The 22,966-nt window shown below is 32.8% G+C and overlaps 1 protein-coding gene across 2 annotated transcripts in view; it reads left to right on the top strand.

Moving 5' to 3' along the window:
- Window positions 1–559: 559 nt before the first annotated feature.
- Window positions 560–22,966, top strand: part of LOC126748319 (EH domain-containing protein 1-like) — a 64,513-nt gene continuing 42,106 nt past the window's right edge. The window contains exons 1-2 of one of the 2 annotated variants that reach the window (XM_050457466.1): window positions 560–1,480; window positions 14,735–15,416. In XM_050457466.1, the coding sequence (XP_050313423.1) occupies window positions 764–1,480; window positions 14,735–15,416 (1,399 nt within the window). In that variant the 5' untranslated portion in view covers window positions 560–763. The remainder of the gene's footprint in view (window positions 1,481–14,734; window positions 15,417–22,966) is intronic. The other variant, XM_050457467.1, reaches the window with a different exon arrangement.

Here is a 22,966-nt window from a genome sequence, read left to right as displayed (position 1 = left end):
ACATTCGGCTCCAGGAGGTGCAACATTAATGGACTCACACCTTTCTCTCACTGATTTCTGAGCAAATATAGACACTCCATGCAGTCAATCTGCCCTACAGAATTTAGAAATCCGATAAAAGTCTTGTATATGCGTCACCCCTTATTCTACTTCGGATAGCTAATGCTCATTAGAACATAGGATGCTAGTTTAAGAATTAGATTTAAGGAATACCTCCAATTCATGCAGTGCAGTGCAGTGCATGCAGCTTCGAATGCAGTGATTGAACATTAAGGTGCAATAAGATGTGCAAAAGGTATTATTAAATTTATTGCTGGCTGTTACTTTTTTTGTTGAACAATCAGCGACAATGGCTAAAAAACGTTTTTGCAACGACTGCGTTAGGCCAAATATTTGAGTCCATTACTTGCAGTTAATTTTTGCTATTGCGCCGTTTGCGATTGGAAATTACGATCCTCGCTAGTCGCAATCGCGATCGCAGTTGCTCGTGTAAAAGCACCTTATATCCAAGTTTTTGTGCGTCGTGGCAGACTGGCAGTTGACAGTGTGACAATAATCACTACTCAGTAACTCATTACTCATAAACTATAGGTATATATTTTCTCTCTGCTCATCAACTCATTACTCATTCTGCTCATCATTCACATCATAAAGTTAAGTGTTCTGTGACGAGACAGGCAGTACGCCCGTTTTTTTTAGTAATAAATCCCTAATAAATAGTTCAATATTTATTGAAATTAAGTTAATAAATAGACCAAAGAAAATGTTTAGCTGGTTGACGAAAGATAACAACAAACAGGAGGTGTATAACACTGTTGTAGAAGGTTTGAAAGACATCTACAAACATAAACTGCTGCCCCTAGAAGAACACTATCATTTCCATGAATTCCATAGTCCTAAGCTGGAAGATTCAGATTTTGATGCAAAACCTATGATTCTGTTGGTAGGTCAATATTCTACAGGTAAAACCACATTTATTAAATATTTGCTTGAAAGGGAGTTCCCTGGAATAAGAATTGGACCTGAGCCTACTACAGATAGGTTTATAGCTGTAATGCATGATGATAAAGAAGGAATCATACCTGGTAATGCTTTAGTGGTTGATCCTAAGAGGCAGTTTCGACCCTTGTCTAAATTTGGAAATGCATTTTTAAATCGTTTACAGTGTTCTCTAGTAAATTCACCTGTATTACAAAATATCTCAATAGTTGACACACCCGGTATTCTGTCAGGAGAAAAACAAAGGGTAGACAGGGGCTATGACTTTACTGGAGTTTTGGAGTGGTTTGCTGAAAGAGTAGATAGAATAATCCTCCTTTTTGATGCCCATAAACTTGACATTTCTGATGAATTTAGAAGATCAATAGAAGCTCTCCGAGGGCATGATGATAAAATTAGAATTGTGCTAAATAAAGCTGATATGGTAGATCATCAACAACTAATGAGAGTGTATGGTGCCTTAATGTGGTCTTTAGGAAAGGTAAGCAGATATAGCTAAGTTACTAAAATGAAACATACAAATAAAAGGCATCAGTAATTTTTATTTTTTTTTTGTTTTTTTGGCAAAAAAATTTATTCAATCAAATAGTTAAAAAATGAACCTACATTTATAAATACAAAATGGAATTATCACTAATATTATAAATATGTATATATACAGTATCAGACAAAATTAGAGCAACTTTTTAAATCATTAAGTTTAAGTAGCATGTTATGGTTTATATTTATTTTTATTTTTTATTTATTTGGAAGGATCAGTAAACCCTGACACCCAGCCACATTCATTGATTTTTTAATTAATTTACTAGAAACTGAGAATTTTTTGTGTGATCACTATTATAAATTTAAGTTGTTGTAATGCATAGGTGTGAAATATACACCTGTGTGCGTTAGTTATCGCTTGTGATTGTTATCTTTACAGAAACGTATAAATTTAATAACCTTAAATGCTAGAATACCTAATCTATTAACACTTAACAATCTATGATAAAGGACTATATTATACCTAATACCTACTTAAATTCCTAGAAAAATGAGGAGAAAATATTATATTTGTTGTGCACATACTTTGTACATTCTTTACTAATTTTTTTTTTATTCCCTTTCACTCAAGTGGTAGAACATTATACATTTTTAGTGCAAAATAAACCAAAAATTTTAGGTTAATACTTTTGAAATTATTTGGTATGATTAAGTTACCTCTAGCTCTTGGTCTTGTATTATGATATATTTGTTTTTAGGAATATCATGGTTGTGAATGTGGAGACAAATTGATGTTATATATAAAGTTCTTATGTTGGTGGTTTGTTCAGTAAAAAGATAGTCTGTGGGGTAAAGTTCTGGCTTGTTGTATATAGTTTTTAAAATATATTAATGTACAATATATAATTTATGCAATGCATTATTGCATAAGTCACCCCATACCAAAATACCATATCTCAAAATTGACTCAGTTAAGGATTTATAAATGATAATAAGTTCTTTTAAATTTAAAAATGTTCTGATAATATAAAATTTGTAAATTAACTTTTTGAGTCTATTTGCCAGATATTCAGTATGTATATGCCATTTAAGATTTTGATCAGTGAATATTCCAAGGTATTTAGTCTGTGAAACTTTATTTCATAATTATTTTTAATTGAATGACATGAATAATTCGGTCTGTTTACCCCAGTGAAAGAAAAGGCAATCTAATTTGTTTTTGCTACATTTAGGCTTAATTTATAAGTTTCCAATGAGTTTTTTTGATTGATGAATTTTATTCAGGCCTTCTATAGCATACTGTTTTGTTTGATCCCAACTCGAACCATTAAAAAGTAAGGCAGTATCATCTGCATATGAAACAATGGTTCCATTTATTATTTTAATATCAAGAAGAGAATTTAGGTAAATTATAAACAAAAGTGAAGTACAGTACCTTGTGGCACTCCTATTTTTATAATTTCGCTATTGCTTAATATATTATTGACCTTAACAAATTGTCATCTATTTTGTAAATAATAAGTGTCATTGCCCTTCCCCTTATTCCATACTGCTGTATGTGGTACTGTATCAGAGGCCTTTACCAGATCAATAAAAACACCTAGACATTTTGTGTGATTGTTTAAATGGCTAGTGATATCAGAAGTAAGTTCGCATAAAGCATGTGTAGTACTATGACCTGGTAAAATCCCATATTATTTATCTGATATAATTTTATGTCTGTTTGGGAAGTCTAATAATCAATCTTATAAACTCTTCTTGAAAATTTTAGCAAAACATGTAATTTCACTAATTGGATGATAATTGCCTATAACATTTTTGGGTCCTGATTTGTGAATAGGGTTAACAACTGATGTTTTAAAACTAGATGGTATTTTCCCTGTTTCATAAATTTTGTCTATTTTATGTAGTAGGGGTTCAAGAATTTCTACATGGGTTTTTTAATTAGTGTAGCAGATATACCGTCAATACCTGGACAACTTCTGTTGTTGAGATTTTGTATATGTTTGATTTGTTTATTTTTAGTAACCGGAGATAAAAACACAGACCGACTGTAAGTTTTTTGAAAACATAGGACATTTTTGGGTTTTGGAATTTTGTTTTCCATTTCAATAATTCCATCATATATTTTAAATTCATTGGTAAATAAAGTTTAATTGAAACACAGGTAAAACATAATATTTAAATTTAATTTCTAATACAATCCTATTTATATTATTAAAATAACTAAAATAAAGATTTTTCATCATGACACAATTAGAGCAACAAAAAATATTTTTTCCAAATTAAACTGTACAAAGAACTACAAAAATCAATATTTTATCTAGTGCCAGATTGTTTATTACATGTTCATCTATGGCATTCCACTCTACTTCATGGACTTCTTCAAACAAATGATCAGAACTATGTATTTGTGATCGACGAACACATTTTTCCACTATTTCCCATAGATTTTCTATGGGATTTAGGTGGTTACCATAGAATAGCCACCATAGTTTCGGGTGGCTACTTTAAAACATTAATTTTTTGCTTGGTAAACCACTCTTCTACAATTTTAGTGGTGTTTTGGGTTGTTGTCATGTTGGAATGTGAATTTTTTTCTCCAATATATTAATATATTCGAACCTGTCCATTATGCCCCATTGTGTAAATCAGCCCCACACCATGATATTGCTATCATCTTTTACAGTATGTACAATGTACTCTGGGTCAAATCTTTTTCCTGCAGGACATCTTAGAATAATTTTTTGTTTTCGGTCCTGAAAAACCACACAACTGCACAGTTTCTCATACAATACTAAAACCAGTTTGTTTTTAAGTTGCTCTAATTTTTTTTTTATAATGCTTTTTTTATCTTGACTAAAGCACAAGCAAAACTGTAAATAAACGACATTCTTGCCTGGCAAACAAACATATTTTCATAAAACATTTTGTAGGGAATTCAATATAAACAATTTATGTAAATATTATAAAAGTTGCTTTAATTTTGTCTGATACTGTTTATATATATTCTTTTTTTCAAATCTTCCATTCTACCATTTTCCTAAATAGAGATATCATTTAAACAATACATTGGTACTGGGAACTATGCACTATCAGACAAAAGTAGAGAAACTTTTAGAAATTAGGTTTTATATGAATATGCCAAAAGTCATCAGTATACATAATGAAAATCAACAATATTTTTAAAGATTTTATTTCGATAAAGTAATATACGCTACTGCTCAAAAGTATTTGCCCATGTATTCTTTTTAAAATTTTAAATTAGATATAAAAATCTTATCTTTATACCTATATTTAGATTGTATCTCTTTTGTAAATTGCATATATGCTTAAACAGCATACCTATCAACTATGGTTCATTGAAAAACAATGAGTATTTAAAAATAGTCTTGCAAATAACAAACAATGTAGTGAAAATATGCACTTCTTCTAAAAAACTAATCTGTTTACAGCTCGTTTCCGATGAAATTTGAAACATTTAAAGGTGTTTAGTTTTCAAGAATTGATTTTGTGTAACATTGGTAAATAATTTCGGTTGCTTGTTGACGATTGTCACCGTTTCTTTGCTGGTTTTTCAACATTCTTTAAAATGGCTAAAACAAAAGAGTTATCGGTAGAAACAAAAGGTATTATCATTGGACTTCATAAGGCTGGAATTATTATAATGTTATTATTATTTATTATAATGTTAGGAAATTCACCAGAGAAGGGACTATTAGCAACAAACCTCGATCAGGAAGGCCAAAGGTACAAGTTCAAAGGAGGATTTAAATATTATAATTACAAGCAAACGCAATAGACGCCTTACTGCCCCTCAAATCACAGCAAAAATCAACAAGGAGCGTAAAAAAGCGGTCAGTGTTTGGACAGTAAAACGGCGACTTTATAATGCTGGTCTTAAAGGACGTTTAGCTGTATCAAAACCGCTACTGAAGGATGTTAATAAGAAGAAAAGACTTGAGTGGGTCCAATCACACAAAGAATGGACCATTGATGACTGGAAGAAAGTTCTCTGGAGTGAGGAGTCGAAATTCGGTTTTTGGAACGAAGAGGCAAGTTTTTGTTCGCCGTTATGCCAATGAAAGGGTCGCTGAGAACTGTACGGTGGCCTCAGTTAAACACGGTGGTGGTTCGGTGATGGTGTGGGGTTGTTTCGGTGGATCTGCAGTGGGCGATCTAATTAGAATAGAGGGAATTCTTCGAAAAGAGGGTTACAAAACAATTTTAAGCGACAATGTACTTCCTTTTGGTACTCGAATAATTGGGGAAAACTTCATCTTTCAATATGACAATGACCCCAAGCACACGTCCAAATTGTGCAAGCAATATTAAGGTCAATTACAAAGGCAACATCTTTTGAAAGTTATGGTATGGCCTCCACAATCACCGGACCTCAATCCTATTGAATTACTGTGGGATGAACTGGATAGACAAGTGCGAAAATCATGTCCCACATCAAAAGAAGACTTGTGGGGGATCATCCAAGAAGACTGGCGCAAGATACCTCAGGAAACTTTGGACAAATTAATAAGAAGACTACCGAAACTCTGTGAAGCTGTTATTAAAAATCGAGGCGGACATGTAGATGAATCCAAAATTTGATTTTCTTAAATTTAATTAATTGAAAAATGTATTGTTTATTTTCATTTTGTTATAAATAAACCGTTTCATAAGAATAACCGATGGCTTTATTATTTTTAGTTAGAACTTTAAAACAGTCATATGTGGGCAAATACTTTTGAGCGGTAGTGTACTTACTATATAATGAAAATTAAAGGTTTTATTTAAATAAACAAAATACTCTAGGGACAAATTATTCACATAATGTGTTCTTCCAGGCGACCTGAAAAAGGATAAGTATTTCGTATTTTGTTCAAAATTGCTCATGTAACCACTATTCATTTATAATATATCCTTTGAAAAAAACTGTTCTTTCTGAATCTGCATTAAAAAATGGTGGTTTCCATTTAAAAAACATATTGATGCCGTCATATCTTTTTTTTGAGTCACCTTATTTAATTTAAACTATTATTACCCACTATGTTTAATTTCTACATAGAAAACCCCTAAACCAAATATCAAAATCGACAGGTTCGGGCATTTTTTTCAGAAACGGTCCATTTCATTTTTATTGAATTTATCCGCTACTTTACGGATGCACTGTATAGAAGATGTCATAAACTTCTTAAAATGATTCTTTAAAAAATTCCACAATAGAGCAGAAAACTTTGTCAATCAGTAGCCTCTTTAATTGTCTCTTGAAAGTTCCAAGATTCCCCAAGTTTTTTATATGAAAGGGAAGTTGATTAAAGGTGGATATGCCCTTATATTAGATTGATTTTCTTATTATTTTTAACACATTAACATAACACTTAACATTCTTTAGGTGAAGAAAACCAAAACCACATGTTTTCGAACCATCATAACTTAAATTAATTTTTTTTGTTGGTATCTGATACTCGAAAAAAACATTCTGGAGTATGGTACAGAAAAAATAAATCCCAAACATGCAAATATGACGAAGATTGAATATATAGTGGTCAAGTCAAAAATAATATAACAACTCAATATCACTGAGACGAACCCTCTCTAGAATTTTATTTGTAACCTGAATTGTTTACTATAATATTAGATTACCTCATCCTCTTTCATTTCCATAAGTTGTAGGGTTTAAACTATTTGTTTTGGTTGTTTAAACTGTTGGCCTTTTAAACTGTTGAATACTCAAATACTAAAACCTTTGTTGCATTAATTAAATGGTAATACTAGTTGATAATAGCTTACATAAGTACATGGTATTTCAATTACAGTAGTTATTTTATGTGTAATCAAATAGTATATGTATATATAACTTTTAATAAATCCACATTTAAAAAAGCTAAGAAATATTCACTAACCTCCAGCAGTTATTATTAGAATGGTTAATTATTAGAGGAAATTAACGGAAAATAGCACATTATTGACTATTCCATTAGAACCACATAGAATAATATAAACACATTCCATTTTTTCTTACATTTTCCGATGTTTATGAGAGATTTAACAGATTTACTTTAGTATATATTTGTAATTTTTATAAGTTTCTTATATATTTTATAATTTTTTAGTTAATCCTAGGTTGTTTCAGAAATGTAAGTAACATTATAAAGACAAATGATTCTAAAACATGCTTTTAGAGGTAAGTACTTTTAAAATGTCTAAGCTGAAAGACCAATTAATACAAATAGAAAATTATAAAACTAAATTAAAATCATTACAAAACACACAACAAAAATATTTATGCAACTCTATGCTTTAACAGCATGCTCATTCATGTATAAAAAAGAAAAGAGAAATGAGATTTTAATTAATAGCTTATTAACCTAATATTCTATAAAGATTATCTGTAAGGAGCTTTTAGGAGATGTTTGCAGACTTTTTGAAAGCATTCAATCATTGAAGGAATTAACTTTCTAGATATTAAAGTATAAGACTGAACAATTTTGTATCCAACAGTTTACATGTTTACTACAGTTTACTATCTGCAAGATCTGAGAGATCTCATTTTTTTTAGTACTCTTTGCCCCATAAGTGAAATGTTTATTTTTTGAAATAGAATTCGTACTACACTCAATCTATGTTGATACCTATGTCATTATACAGACGTAACAGAGTAACTGGAGCAAAACCTAATAAAATATATGCTGGGGTAAAATAAAACACAAAAAGTGACATTGAAACATCCAGAATATAATATTTATTAAATTCATTTAAGCATTGCCTTGAATAGGGATAAATTCATACCAGGCTGCATACACACCCCTCTCCTCAAGAATGTGACTTGGCACACTGTGAGTCATTTTACAATAAGTTTCCAATTGTTTAATTATTGTTGGGCTTGCAATTTATGAAATGCCCAATAGGTCAATGGTGAAGAGGTGGGCTTAACAGTAAGTTGTCCATTGGAAGATTCAGGGAGTTTAATCAATTTAGGTTTTCAAATTTTTGGAAAAAGTCATGTTGAGTCACTGAAGAGGTGCTCTTTTGACTTTAAAATTTTAATGGATCTCAGGCAGCTGACAAGATTTCTGAAAATAGTGGCTATCATTTGGCAGTGAGTTATTGTGCAATAATAATTTTAATAATTTTGCTGAGAATGAAGAATATTTTTTAGACTTTAAGAATGGAAATTATGCTGGTATTAATGAGAGCATTAATTGAGAGACTAAGCTAAAGCATAAAAACTGATGAAAAATTACAAATATCTTATTCCATAGTATTTAAAGCAATTAGTATGCATATTCCTCTTAAAATGCATAAAAATCAAGACATCCATGAAATTTTTTTCTTGTTTAAGAGATGTTATCAAAATTATGGAAATAAAATTGAACATAACATTCAAGACAACAGTTGATTTGATTTGTAGTGTAGTGGGCACCGGAGGCTGTTATGCAAATAGGTCCCCTAATGCATTCGTCTTGCCCTACCGAGGGTTACCAGAGGCCAGTAGCCTTGAAAAAACTAATGCTAACGCTTTCTGGTTTGAAGGACTTAAAGTCGCTCGGTATACTGTAGGCGTTACCCAAGAATTTTAACATGCGTGTTATATTCGTTGCGAGTGCTGAAGACCCCTCGGTAACGTGGTCTGCAGTTTCGTTCTCCTCCACCGGCATTCCGGGTTGTCTGATATGCCGATAGTGTGAAGATGGCGCCTTAAATCCCAGTGTCCAGTTAAAGGATCACAAGGTTACTAGCCGAATTTCGCGTCTTTTTAAGCGCAGTAGATATCTCATGACGCAGGCAGAGGGGGTGCAGTATATGTGCGCCTTAGTCTCATCCCAGGGGCTTCAGTCCATCTTCGGATAGTCCACTTATCTAGCAGACTCTTCATTGTTATAACTGCTACGCATTTAGCTATATATCGATTACGAGTTCGGGCCCATCGGCTGATTCGCAGATCCTAGTCTAGCAAGGTAGTCCGCTTCCTTTTTTTCAGCATGACCTGAGTGCCCAAGCAGCCAGACAAGCGGAATCCTGCATATTACCTCTACCAGCTCTTCTAGGTAAAGGTCCTGCACTCCAGTACGAGCTTGGAGCTCTTAATGGCAGCCCTGCCGTCCGAGCAGGCTTTCCCAGCAAGTTGGTATGTGTTGTTGGGTCGCTCTGCTGGTATGTGGGACCCCACCACAGAGCCCTGCACCAGCTCCATTGCCCATTTTGGAGCCATCTGGATACCACATGGTCTCTTTGTTTAACAGTGTAAGCCCATTGAAGTGCAGCCACTCCTCTCTGCCTTCGATATGGGTCACAAAACCCTTGTAATCTACAGTCTCAGGTGTCATGCAGTCACTGCCATCAGAAGAAGAGGGCACTTGAGTCTATGAGTAGTCCTCATTACCTCGAATTGCACCACCAGGTTCAATGGTGGAATGCTTAACAGAGTTTCCAGCGCTCTAATTGGCGCCGTTTGCATGGAACCCGTTATGCTGAGAGATGCAAGATGCTGGACTCTATCCAGTTGGGCCCGGATTTTTGCTTTCTCTATACATATCCACGAAACGATAGCCCCTTAAGCGAGAAAAGGTTTGATAATAAATTAACAGATCCAGTGAAGGATCTTGGGTGAAAGACCCCAGTTATTGCCGAAAGCCCTTCTGCAGGCTCATAGCGCGCAAGTGGCCTTCTTAATTCTGGTGTCTGCGTGATCGTACAAGGAGAGTTTGGAATCTCATGTGATTCCCAGGAATCGAACTGTCCCGGAGTATTGCAACTGCACTCCACCAGAGATACAGCTGGTCGTCAAGATTACAGTTTTTGATCCAATATTTAAAAAAAGTCACATAACTTACCAGCAATAATGCATTGCAATCCTGTAGAATGTTATGATAGATTTTTTTAGTATTTACTCTAATGAATCTGTAACTGTATTTTCTGATATTTTATATGCAAAGACTAGTCATTTGGCAACAATGCGTTTTTCTGTTTCTGGAATTTACTAGATTATTAGTATATAGCCCTCCTAAATTGGGCGCTGCTCCTGATGGACTTAAAAATAAAATTCTCCTCCTGATGGAATTAAATTCGTTCTTAAAAAATGTTTGGATACATTATAGATGTTAAGGTTCGGAGCTTTTGCAACACTTCCGTTATAGAGGAAAGCATTGATTTTTAAAAGACGTTTATTGAGCAGTTTGCTACCAGTCGGAAATCGGTCTTCCTAAATTACTAGACAGCCTTCTGGGTTAGAGATTTTCTTAATTTTTAACAATATAATTCATCTAGAACAATTTGTATTTATTAAAAAAAATGGAATGATGTAAACTTCCCTTAATGATGGTCTATATGTTCAGTTTATTACAGACGATCTTGAAAATAGACTCCAGGTTAACTGATTTTTCTAATGCCTTTGACTGGATCAATCACAGCTTAATGATTGACAAATTCAGTTTGTTTAGAATTGAAGAGCCATTTTTGAGTTTTATAATTCGTTCAGGGGTCACACTGCGGACCTGTTGTGTTTTGAATATTTTTAATGGACCTTATACTTAGTAAAAGATTAATAAAATGTACTTGAATGCTTATAAATGTTATAAACGTATATTTTACAAGACTATAATTGAATATCAGTATAAAATAAGTAACATTTGTTTTATAGAAAAACATTAAATTCAGGATTTGGGTATTTCCTTAGACAGCATGTTAAATTTTTTTTTCAATTCATTCATTCATCAATGTTTAAATTCTAATATGCCTGATCCTTTAGACATTTAATTATTAATATCTAAGTTTTTCTAGCTAATTATTGTGTTATTAAAACACATTCTAACTTAATTCCTAAAATACAGTAATCTTTGGTCTTGTAAAAACATAAATCTCGTCAGCTATCATTATAAGTCAATGGGTAGACTGTAACATGGAAACATTTTTTTTACAATAAAACTTATATAAATAGTTAATATTGTAACACTTTCACCCATTCATTATGTGTCAATCAAAACACTTGATGCACAAAAATTGTCAACTGATTTATTTACACACACTACTAAACACATCACTAAAGAATAGATACTATAAATATTTATTTACTACTAGATATGTCCTATTTAAATATCGCGCCAATATTCTGAATTGAATTGTCAACTGGTCTCCCAGCGGCGTCGCGGTTTCTTATATACTCGGCTGACCCTGGTTCCGGAATATTCGCTGACCTTCCACGTGTCCCCAGAGACATCGTGAGATGTGCCCGTTTGTGTCGCGGCGTTGCCAATATCGTTATAATATTAAATCTCCTACTAACACATTTCTTTTTTCACACTTTTGGTTTAATGACATATTTTCTTCTAAGATGCGTTTACGTTTAGGTAAAAAAGATGGTAAACTACCAATATCATACAGGGTGTTTCATTATAATTGCGAAAAAATTCAGGGGGAGTTTCCTTGCTTAAAAATAATAAAAAAAGTCCTTATTAATCTATGTCCGCAAATGCTTAATTTCTAAGATACAGGGTTTTACAGTTTTATTTATATTTTTGTTTTTTCTTAATAATTTTGGTAGTTATGCTTTTTGATATGGTAAATTCAAATTTAATGTTACGAGGGTTCGCATTTGTCGAGGGCGCTACATACACGGTTTTTCATACTTTAAAAGTGTCATATCTATTATTTTTACGGAAAAAAGGTATCTTGGTCGAAGTCGCTACAAGCCACCGTTTTCGAGATATTTAGACTTAACATAATGAATTGTAATATTTTAAATTAAAATTACATTTTAAAAGTCACAATAATTGTTTTTTTAAGTTGTCTGAAACTCCTTTAAAAAATTTAAATAATAAATGTAAAAGGAATGTTGTGTATAACAAATGCCTAAAGGCAACAGAAATACTAAAAAAATTATGTATGAAAAGGCCTGTAACGTACATACATTTAGTACCCATTTATCCACTATACCGAACGGGTTTACTAATTTTTAAATTATTAATTTTTTGCAATGGTTTACACAAATAGTGAGATGTACGATATGCATTTTGTTTATGGCCAACGGCAAATCATTAGCAGCCAGGCGTCTTTATGAAGAGAAATATCCTAATCGTGTTATCCTGCATCATAGGATATTTGCTCATCTCCATTAACGCCTTTGTAACACTGGAAGTTTTCAACAACAAACTACTGGTAACATGAGACCGCGCACAGCAGCAACTCCACGAGTAGAAGAAAATGTGCTTTATGAAATTGAGGAAAATCCTGCAACAAGCACTAGAAAGATTGCTTTAAACTTAAATGTAAGTCCTTCTACACTTTTCAGAATTTTAAAGAATAACTTTCTATACCCTTATCATATCCAGCGGATACAAGCACTATTACCGACTGATTTTCCGTTAATACTAAATTTTTGCCGTTAGGTGCAACAAAAAATTGGCGAAACCCCAGTTTTTAAGACAAATATTATTCACGGATGAAGCAAATTTTTCCAGAGAAGCCATAATGAACTTTCACAATAATCACCTATGGGCGGATGAGAATTCACATGCAATTTTAGAAAGCCGTCATCAACATCAATTTTCTCTTAACGTATGGGTTGGAATTGTTGTAGACCATTTGATAGGCCCATTTTTTTTGCCATTGAGGCTTACTGGAGAAATTTATCGCCATTTCCTCGAATACGAATTGCCCATACTTTTGGAGAATGTTCCATTGCAGTAAGATTGCAAATGTACTTCATGCACGATGGAGCCTCACCTCATTTCAGTTTAGTTGCACATGAATATTTTAACATAGTGTATCCGAATCGTTGGATAGGCCGAGGAGGAACTGAACCTTGGCCTCCCAGATCTCCAGACCTTAATTCCTTGGACTTTTTCCTTCGGGGTCACCTTAAACATTTGGTTTGTGCAACCCCAGTAGGTACTGGGGAAGAATTACAAAATCGCATTATCGCATCCTGTGAAACAATTAAACACACGCCCGGAATATTTGAACGAGTTCGCCAATCGATGCGTCGTAGAATAGAGGCCTGTATTGCAGTTAGGGGTTCACATTTTGATTAACTGTTATAACTTATGTTCCACCAAGTGGCTTTTTTAAAAGTAGATATTTGTGGTAGGAACTTGGGTTTTTTTTCACTAATTAATAAATATTTTCTAACAAAAAAATATAAAATAAAACTTAATAAAATATTGACATTTATTTTGAAGTTTCAAAAGATCATTGAATAGTGAATAAAAACTTAAAGCTGATGATATCTCAAATCTAAAACGTTAAAATGTGCATTATTATTATTATTTTAATTTTAACCAAAAATCTGTCGACTTTGACCAAGATATCTTTTTTACGTGAAAATGATATATGATAATTTTATTTTTTCGTAAAAAAAAAATTTAGCAACCATAAGAAAATTATCACGCTTTAAAGTATACAAAAAACTGTGTATGTAGCGCCATCTACAAGTGAGAACCCTCGTAACATTAAATTTGACTTTACCATATCAAAAAAACCCCCAGATGAAATGAAATGAAAAATGAAAATGAAATTATTAAGAAAAAATAAAAATAAAACTTTAACACCCTGTATCTTAGAAATTAAACATTTGCGGATATAGGTTAATAAGGACTTTTTTTATTATTTTTAAGCAAGGAAACTCCCCCTGAATTTTTTCGCAATATTAATGAAACACCAAATTGTGTAATAATTGACAGTTGGTGTGTTACAACACTTATAACACCAAGTGTCAATTATTACAGGCAGATTTGAGGAGGTGTGTGTGAAATTGGTGTAAACTTAATGGTTTGAATTTAAATGTTCTTAAATGCTGTCACAATTATATTTAAAGTAACTATGGGATTGAGTCCACTGTGTTAAAGAGAGGAATAGTCGGTAAAGATCTTGGAATAATTTATGATAGGAAGCTTTTATTTGTGACTCTTGCAATCTAGGCCTAATTTGTAGATATGGTAAAGTACATATGTGCAACATAATTCAGTACCTATTGATCTAAGGTGCAATTTTAGTTGCACCATTGGAATCCAGTGCAACTGGATTCTATATTTTGCAACATATTATTGTTTTAGGCTAAGTTAATATATATTTTTTTAAACTGGTGGCTACCATTAATGAATAAATAAAAAATGTAAACCACAATATATGCCTAAATAAAGATCTGTATTATTATTGTAGGAGGCTATATTCTAAAGATTCTTAAATTTTACATATAAATTAATTTTTTTAATTACGATTGATATAAAAAAATACTAAATAAAATCTTTATATTATTTAGGTGCTTCAAACGCCAGAAGTTGCAAGAGTCTATATCGGGTCCTTCTGGGACCAGCCTTTAAGATATGATGTAAACAGAAGACTGTTTGAAGATGAGGAACAGGACTTATTTAAAGACCTGCAGTCGCTACCTCGTAATGCCGCCTTAAGAAAATTAAATGATTTAATTAAACGGGCTAGACTTGCAAAAGTTCATGCGTTTATTATTGCAGAACTACGAAAGGAAATGCCTTCAGTTTTCGGCAAGGACTCAAAGAAAAAAGAGCTTATTAAAAACTTAGGACAAATATATGATAAACTTCAGAGAGAACACCAAATTTCACAAGGTGATTTTCCTGAAATCAAAAAAATGCAAGAAGTATTGGTTAATTTAGACTTTACCAAGTTTAATCCTATGAAGCCTAAACTCTTAGAGATAGTTGATAGAATGCTGGCCGAAGATATTTCAAAATTAATGGCCATGATTCCATTAGAAGACTCGGCAACTAACCAAAATAATGGACATGTCTCGGGGGGTGCCTTTAATAATGTGGAAGATACTGCATCTCCGTTTGGATACAAAAAAGGAGAAGGTGTTGATGCTGGGGCTGGAGAGCATGATTGGATTGTTAACAGAGAAAAGCCAAAATATGATGAAATCTTCTATCAGCTTAATCCTGTTGACGGCAAAGTTACTGGAATGGGTATGTAAATATATATAATTTTTTTTTTAATAATATTTTAATATTTTTGAATTGATCGGAAAATACATTTTTCGGATGAATGTGCTATTATTTTTCGTTAGTTTGTCACTAGTTACTTGTGTTAAAATGCACTCAAAAAAGAGTTCTGGTCATTTAACTTGGAGAAAAAGAATTCTTGTTAAAATAATAATAAGAAAATTTAAAGTGATTATTGTGATTCCAAGTTCAACTTATAAAGTTATACCTTAATACAATATGGATATAGCATAATATTACATTTATTACATTATGGTGTGTTTTACGATTTATCAGATTATTATCTCCATTTTTGTATCCGCCAACACTAAGTGCTTCTGTAATTTACATTTTTTTATCTAATTTTAGTATAATTTAATATCGCTGAATTTTCATCCGTTTAAAACTAATGTCGGTTGACTTAACACTTTATTAAGTCTATTATTATCCATTTTCTAATACACAAAATAAATATATACACAAACCCTGGGAAGAGCGACTAGTTGCTTCGCTGCATTTCAGAGGAAATAAAAATGGGTTATCATTTGAATTGAAACCGTTATGCTTAATAAGCTTAACACGCATGTGTCTGTTATAATCGTGTAAAGGTCTTTAAATACAAAAATTATTACAATACATACAACAAAAAATACTTAAAACAAAAAAACAAAAATGGCGTAGGAGTTGGTGATCACCAAAAATTACTCAGATTATTTTAATGTTGTCCTGTTTGACAAAACAATACATAATACATATATTATTCCTAACCATAATCAAACAAACGTTTCTAGGCTTTAAGTACTACAAAACTTTGAAATAAATAAATAATGTTTTATTTGTGAGCGTTGACGGGACTTAAAAACTAAGGTTGAGGAGGATGTGAAATTTATTAAAATAAGGTTAGATAACAATAAACTAACGTAAAAATAAAGTAAAGTAAAAGCTCTTTATTCGCGGGGTATACGTTCCGTAAATATGCCGCGAATAAGAAACCGTGAATATGGAATGGTAATTTATATGGGATTATAGGGGATACGTTCCTAGGAGACAAAATAACAAACAAGTACATACATACATATACAGATCGTATTTTCATTCGTTACTTATAGGAAACCGTATAGAGGCGAAATTTTGCAACGTTGCGCGTGTACGAGTGCCTGCGATAGAGCACCGTCCCGGCCGGTCCGAGGACGAGATAAGTAAACATCTGACTTTCGTGGGAGATGCGTCGTTTGGCGACAAAATGTCCCAAAATATTACGCGAAAATCCAGGCATTTTTAAAATATTTATTCTAATGCTGGTTTTACAGACATGACAATGTGTAAAACCCGCATAGAATTGTAATCTTAAAATGTTTAATATGCTGTGCTTTGCATAATGAAAATTAAAGCGTTATTCTAATAAAAAATAAAATATCAACTCTGATAAAAATATAATAAAAAATCAGAAATAAAACTCGAATAAACAAACTTAACAACATATCATTTTTTAAATAAAAGGCTCAAATAAACCGCCTTCTTTGGCTAAACAAAAACTTAACCTATCGTAATAGTTATTTCGCACCCCCAAAAAAGTTTCAGGTAAAATGGAATTGGCACCTTCGACAATTTTATTTCGCAACTCCTCTAAATTTGTTGGCCTACTAAATTCATGCTGTAAATGGTAAATGGAATCGGTCTATTCTCAAATGTCACTGAAAATAAATCTCTACATTGTACTGCCGAATTGCCTCCATAAAACCATTTAATTAGTTGAACTCTGTCGGAAGGGGTATAAACAGCCATAGTGAAAAAAACACGAAAATAACGCTCAAAAACTATTAATGCAACGTGCAGTAACACAGCAAAGTGAGGTCTGTTGTCTCCCGTTTTAAAAAGTAAAAACGAAAAATTCCGCCGCCTACAAGCTGCAACCAAGCGGTGTTTGGCCATTATTTTGGGTAAGAGCTCACGATAACACGATCTGTATATATAAAATGAATTTAATTGAAGCTTTTGACCATATTGATTAATTATTACCTTCAGGCTTGAGCAGTGGCTTAAAGAATTTCGTAATTTTTTCTTGCTTGGCATTTTTTAAAAGCTCCTTCAATTCATACTGATGTTCAATGTGCAGTGGCATTAGCAATTTGCCTCTTAAAAATAAGACTTCGTTCCATAGATTGATCAATTTTCATAAAAAAATCATGAAGTTCATTTGCCATTCTTATACCACCGCTAAGATTTTTTGAATTAAATGTCACGTTTTCAGTGCTTGTTGAAGCCTCTTCTTCAATAGGCTGTGAATTTAACATTTCCTCCAAATCCGTTTTAGACAAATTTTCATCTTGCGATTCAAGCAACATCTGAATGTCACTTGATTCTATCTGTTCCAATTCTTTTTTTTTGCAATTTTTGCTATGTTTGCAGTCAAAGTTTGAATTTGCACAGATTCTTCGTTTACAATGCCTTATGCTATGTCAAATTTCCAGCATTCCGTAACATTCATATCAGGATCACATTCCATATTATCCAATATGATTTTAAACGTTCGTCTAATGTAATGGAGCTTAAATGTTTTGTTTGGCATTCTCTTCCAAAACAGTGCGGTTTCGTCTGCATTAAATACTTGTCCAGATTTGTATCCTCCATCAGCTACTAGGTTTGCAAATTCGTCTGAATATCCTTCTGCTGCAGCAGTGTCTGCAGATGCAGCTTCTCCAACGATTTTAATGCTAGGCAATGATTGTCTCACCTTAAATTTATTGAACCAACCTTCCGATGCTTAAAATCCTCTATCTATACATTCACCACCACTACTACCACCAGGTTCTCTAAAATGGGTGTAAAGCCGCTTTGCCTTCTCCCGGATTATTGGACCACTCAGAGGCACCGTTTTTTGGTTGCAATCTTCAATTCATAATGACAGCGCCACTTCCATTTTTCTATTGCTGGATCACAAACAACTTTCGCTGACAGTGAAGTTGAAGCTACAGACGACCTTATTTTATCTTCGGATTTTTTTATCGATCGTACAGTTGATTCGTTGACATCGAATGAGCGTGATATTGATGCAAACCACTCTCCAAGGCGTAAACGATCAAGCATTTCTGTTTTCACTTTAAGCGGTAGCACAAATTTTTTGCGTTAAAACTCGTTTTTCAATTTTTTTCGTCGACATTATAAATTAGGAACAGTGGTAGACACGTGTTACTCGGTCACAATTTTTCTAAGGAATGAAATAACTAATAGAAAAATGAATCATTAAAATAAGCGAAGCGACTCTTATAGCCAAACCGTCCTAAAAAATATGTTTACATTGTATTTACGATCTCAGAATATCATATTAACAATATACTTTGGGTATAGTTGTAATAAGGTCAATTTTACTTTTTTATTAGTCCATTTGACGATGCATTTATAAAGGATATTCCGTCAAAATCGCATAAAGCACTTGTTGGGAGTCACTTAACACATGGCTTGATCGGATGGGGAGGAGTTTGTGAATCGCATTTAAGAACTTTAGCGACGGTCCAAAAATGGATAATTAAAATCATCTATGGTAAAAATAAACTATACCCAATTGATCGCTTATTTTTTGATAGTCAGCTGTTGGATATGCGCCAACTGTAGTGTTTCGAGATATTAAAAAACTTTAAGAAAATAAAACAATTATTATAAACTAAAATATGGTTTTTTTTTATTACTGGAATAGACATGATTCACCGATTAAGACAATTTTAGATTTTTTTTGCATGCCAATATTGTTTGTATACCTATTTTCTTAGAACATTGAATACACTAAAATAAACATTGACTGCTTTGGATTGAGCGCAACATCTACACAGGGGACAGAGGGGATATTTTGTTTTTTCAGCATGCTTAGTATTCCATGTTGCTAGTGATTACTCAATTTTATCAGAAGAAAATAAAGTGATATAATAAATTAAAATAATTAGCAGAAACTAATTTGCATTCTTCATTATAAAGCAAAAAAAAAAGTGAAACTCGTTTATAAACCAAGACTATTTTGTACTATATTTACACTAAGCTAAATCTTTAAAGATGTCGATGGTGTTAGTGCGTTTTTTAAATTAATATTAAGCCTAAAAACTCTCTTTTTGCTGGAAAATAATAAAGAATTCTGAAGTGGGTCACATACATTGGAAAAAAGGAAATTCAAATCGTTCCTTTCACAGGCGAGTTAGGCGTCAATGGTGTCATCCTTCTAGGTTATAATATAAAAGATGGCATATTTGTGAAGTATCTATTAAGTATTGGATACCAAAATATTAATAAAAACGTGTAATTAAGTATATTATTAAATTCTAGTAAATTTATTGCTTATGCGAACCCGAAATGCCGCAAAATTAATGTGTGCAAAAATTGAGGTCTGGTTGATAGCCAGCAACCAAATTTGAGAACGCATCATATGTCGTTTGCCAGCAACATATTCATAGTCGGCGCCCATTATTATTTAATTAATATAATGCCCGTCTCCTGAAATTTGATTAAAAATGATTGAGTTAGATGTTATAAATGATTATATATTATTAGACTTATAGCAATTAGGAGTTACATTTTGTTTGTAGAGGTTTGCAACCATCTTAATTAAATGCGTTTAGATATTTATTAAGTAATTTTCACAAAAAATTCACTGTAAAAAATCATTTAGTTTATAAAGTTTTATAAAAATCACTTTAGTTTATAGAGGTTTATAACCACTTTAAATCGATTTAGTTATTGATTGCTAATTTTAGAAGATACGAGCATTGTATTGACTAAATAATAGCGGGCGCGGACTATGAATAGGTTGCTGGCAAACGACATGTACTGCGTTCTAGATTATGGTTACTGCATATCGATCGGGCGCTAACTTCACCGATATGAAAAAATATCTTAAAAAACACAAACTGGCAATTTCGGATACGTGCATTGTAAACATAGAGGGTATTCTACGTTGCCAAGTTGCTTTTTTTCATTAACTTTTTTGTCAGGCATCTTTTTTTATTTTGAAAAATTTGTTGATTACTCTCAATGTATATACTATTAGTCAGCAAATAAACAACACTTTTAAAGAGTACATTTTTTACTTGGTACAAAATACAACACATTAAAAAAGTATGTAGTGGATTAAGAAAATTATATATTGAATGAAAAATTTGAAATTCGATTTGACATCATTGTCTGAGAGATGGTGAACTCAAACAACCTCGCCTATGGTTTGCAGCTACGCTTATTCTAGGCATTCAATGTTCTAAGATAATACATATATTATTCCTAACCATAATCAGACAAACGTGTCTAGGCTTTAAATACTACAAAACTTTTAATGTTTTTTGAAATAAATAAATAATGTTTTATTTGTTATGCATAAAAGTTTATTTTAGTTAATTTGCTTAAACTTCAGATATAACCAATTAATAAAAACATTGTGAAATATTTAATGAATATCAGAATTAGGTCTCAGATTTCTCATAGGACCTCAACCCACCTTAGGTTAACACATCATCCACTGTTGTTGCGCAGACATAATAATACCTTAAAATTGATTAAATTCAAGTCTTAGGGATAATTAATATTAAACGACTGCCTGTGTTGCGTGAAAGAAAAAAAAACAATTTATGTTTTTGGAGCAATGCGTACGCTTGGGTGATGCTAAAATGCAAATTTTAAGTTATGTGCATAAGCATTCGTTCAAAAATAAAACCAAAACTATAATGAGACCGTTTAAATTGGTAGAAATAATTTATTTTTTCGACTATATTTAAAGTTATAATTACAAAAAAAGTAGTGGGCATTTTGCGACCAGCTGTACAATCAAAAATGTGTATGAACGTTATAAGAAAGACATAAATTTAAATTTTCAGTTGCAAATATGTGAAAAAAATAATTAATTTTTTGTATTAAAGAAAACGGAAGGAGAAACCGGCATCTTCAAAAACAAAATTGCAATTTTAAATTTATTAATTTAATCTTTTCTGGTCCTGCTAAAAGAAACGAAAGTTTGACAGGTCAGCTTTTATAAATGCATTTTAAGAATCTGTTTTCTTTATTAAACTTCATATTAAAAGATAAAGAATATATTGTTTGAATCTCTCTTCATAATGAGGGAAATATCTTAAACCTTGCTAATATGCAAATACTTCAATAACTGTGATTATAAATTAAACAAACGTTTAAATATTTAATTTTAATTAATAATAGAATATCCATGACCGCTGGTCTCCCTAAGCAGGCGATCCGTCCTAATGAAGGAGAGCAGGCCTTTTTAGTAAAGGTCCTTTAGTTCCTCTCGTGACAAGAAGGGTGAACCCGTGGTTCTTCTTCTGATCTTAGCCCATATTTCGCATTCTCCTATAAAATGATATGCCGTTTCCTCCGCCACACCACAACTAGGGCACAACAGCCACGCTATCCTAGCTTTAGTTGGATTTGATAGCAGGTCTTTGGTCTGTCAGCAACCGCTATTGTCGGAGTAAATGAATATTTCTGTGTCCGAACCCTTTTTAACTTCTTCCATTGTAGCCACATCCAGTATAGTGAACACCTCCGCTTGAAAGACCGTCAAATATCTTCCAAACGAAAAAGCTTGTCCTCGATCGCTACGATACAATCCAGCTCCTGACAACCCTGTGTGGGCCATTCTTGGGCCGTCTATCATATTTGCAAATCCTTTCGCGATCGAGCCTTTGTGTTAGGCCATTCTCCCCTGCTTGCTATGTCGACCTTAAAGGAACCTCCTAGCTACGCAGTGTCCTCTGGCTTTGCATTGAGAGGCAGAATTGGCATTTCTGTCTCTATCAGTTTGGTGATGGATTTATGCCCTGTTACATCGGGTTGATGCTGTTATATAGCACTATCCTTCATCCTTACATAGGATGACAGCGCTCCCTCTGAATTCACACTTGTTACCATCGCACCTGTAATGCCGAGACCGACCCACTTTTGCAGTCTAACCAGTTTTTGAGCATTGGGGGCCTTGTGTGTTACCATCTAACAGATTTTTAAGAGTAGTTATTGACCTCTTACTCCAAACCTCCTTTAATTTATGAACAACAACTGTTTGTTTGGTAAAAATATTGTGGTGCGGACGTGAGGTTCAACCTTCCTACAAACTTTCGAGGAAGTTTAGGTTCAGTGATTGCGCCAGCCACTTTAGAACTTACGTATTCACCTAGTATTCACCTGAAACTATTTCTGTACAAGACGAAAAGTGTGCTCGGGGTCTTTATGCTGTTGAAATTTGAATCTTATATGCATCTGCCACTCAGCATAGGGTAACTATCAATAGTTCCGCCTATAAAGTGCAAAGGACTAACTTCATTTAAAAAAGACAAACACACTAACCTTTCCATGCTTTATTGTTGAAATAACGTGTTTAATTAGGAATGTAATGTTAGCCGGACGTCTTACACGCTTCGTTTAATAAATGAAAATTTTGTAATGAAGTTTCGTGACTAAATGCCGCCCAATTTAAAATTAGACTTGCAAATTTAAGCCTGGCATGACGATCAATTGGCGAATCCATTTCAGTTTCCTATACATTCAAAATA

Source organism: Anthonomus grandis, chromosome 22 (genome assembly GCF_022605725.1).
Source record: "Anthonomus grandis grandis chromosome 22, icAntGran1.3, whole genome shotgun sequence".
NCBI classification, from domain to species: Eukaryota; Metazoa; Arthropoda; class Insecta; order Coleoptera; family Curculionidae; genus Anthonomus; species Anthonomus grandis.
The sequence above is the reverse complement of the archived record's forward strand: the minus strand, read 5'-3'. Positions and strand labels throughout refer to the sequence as shown.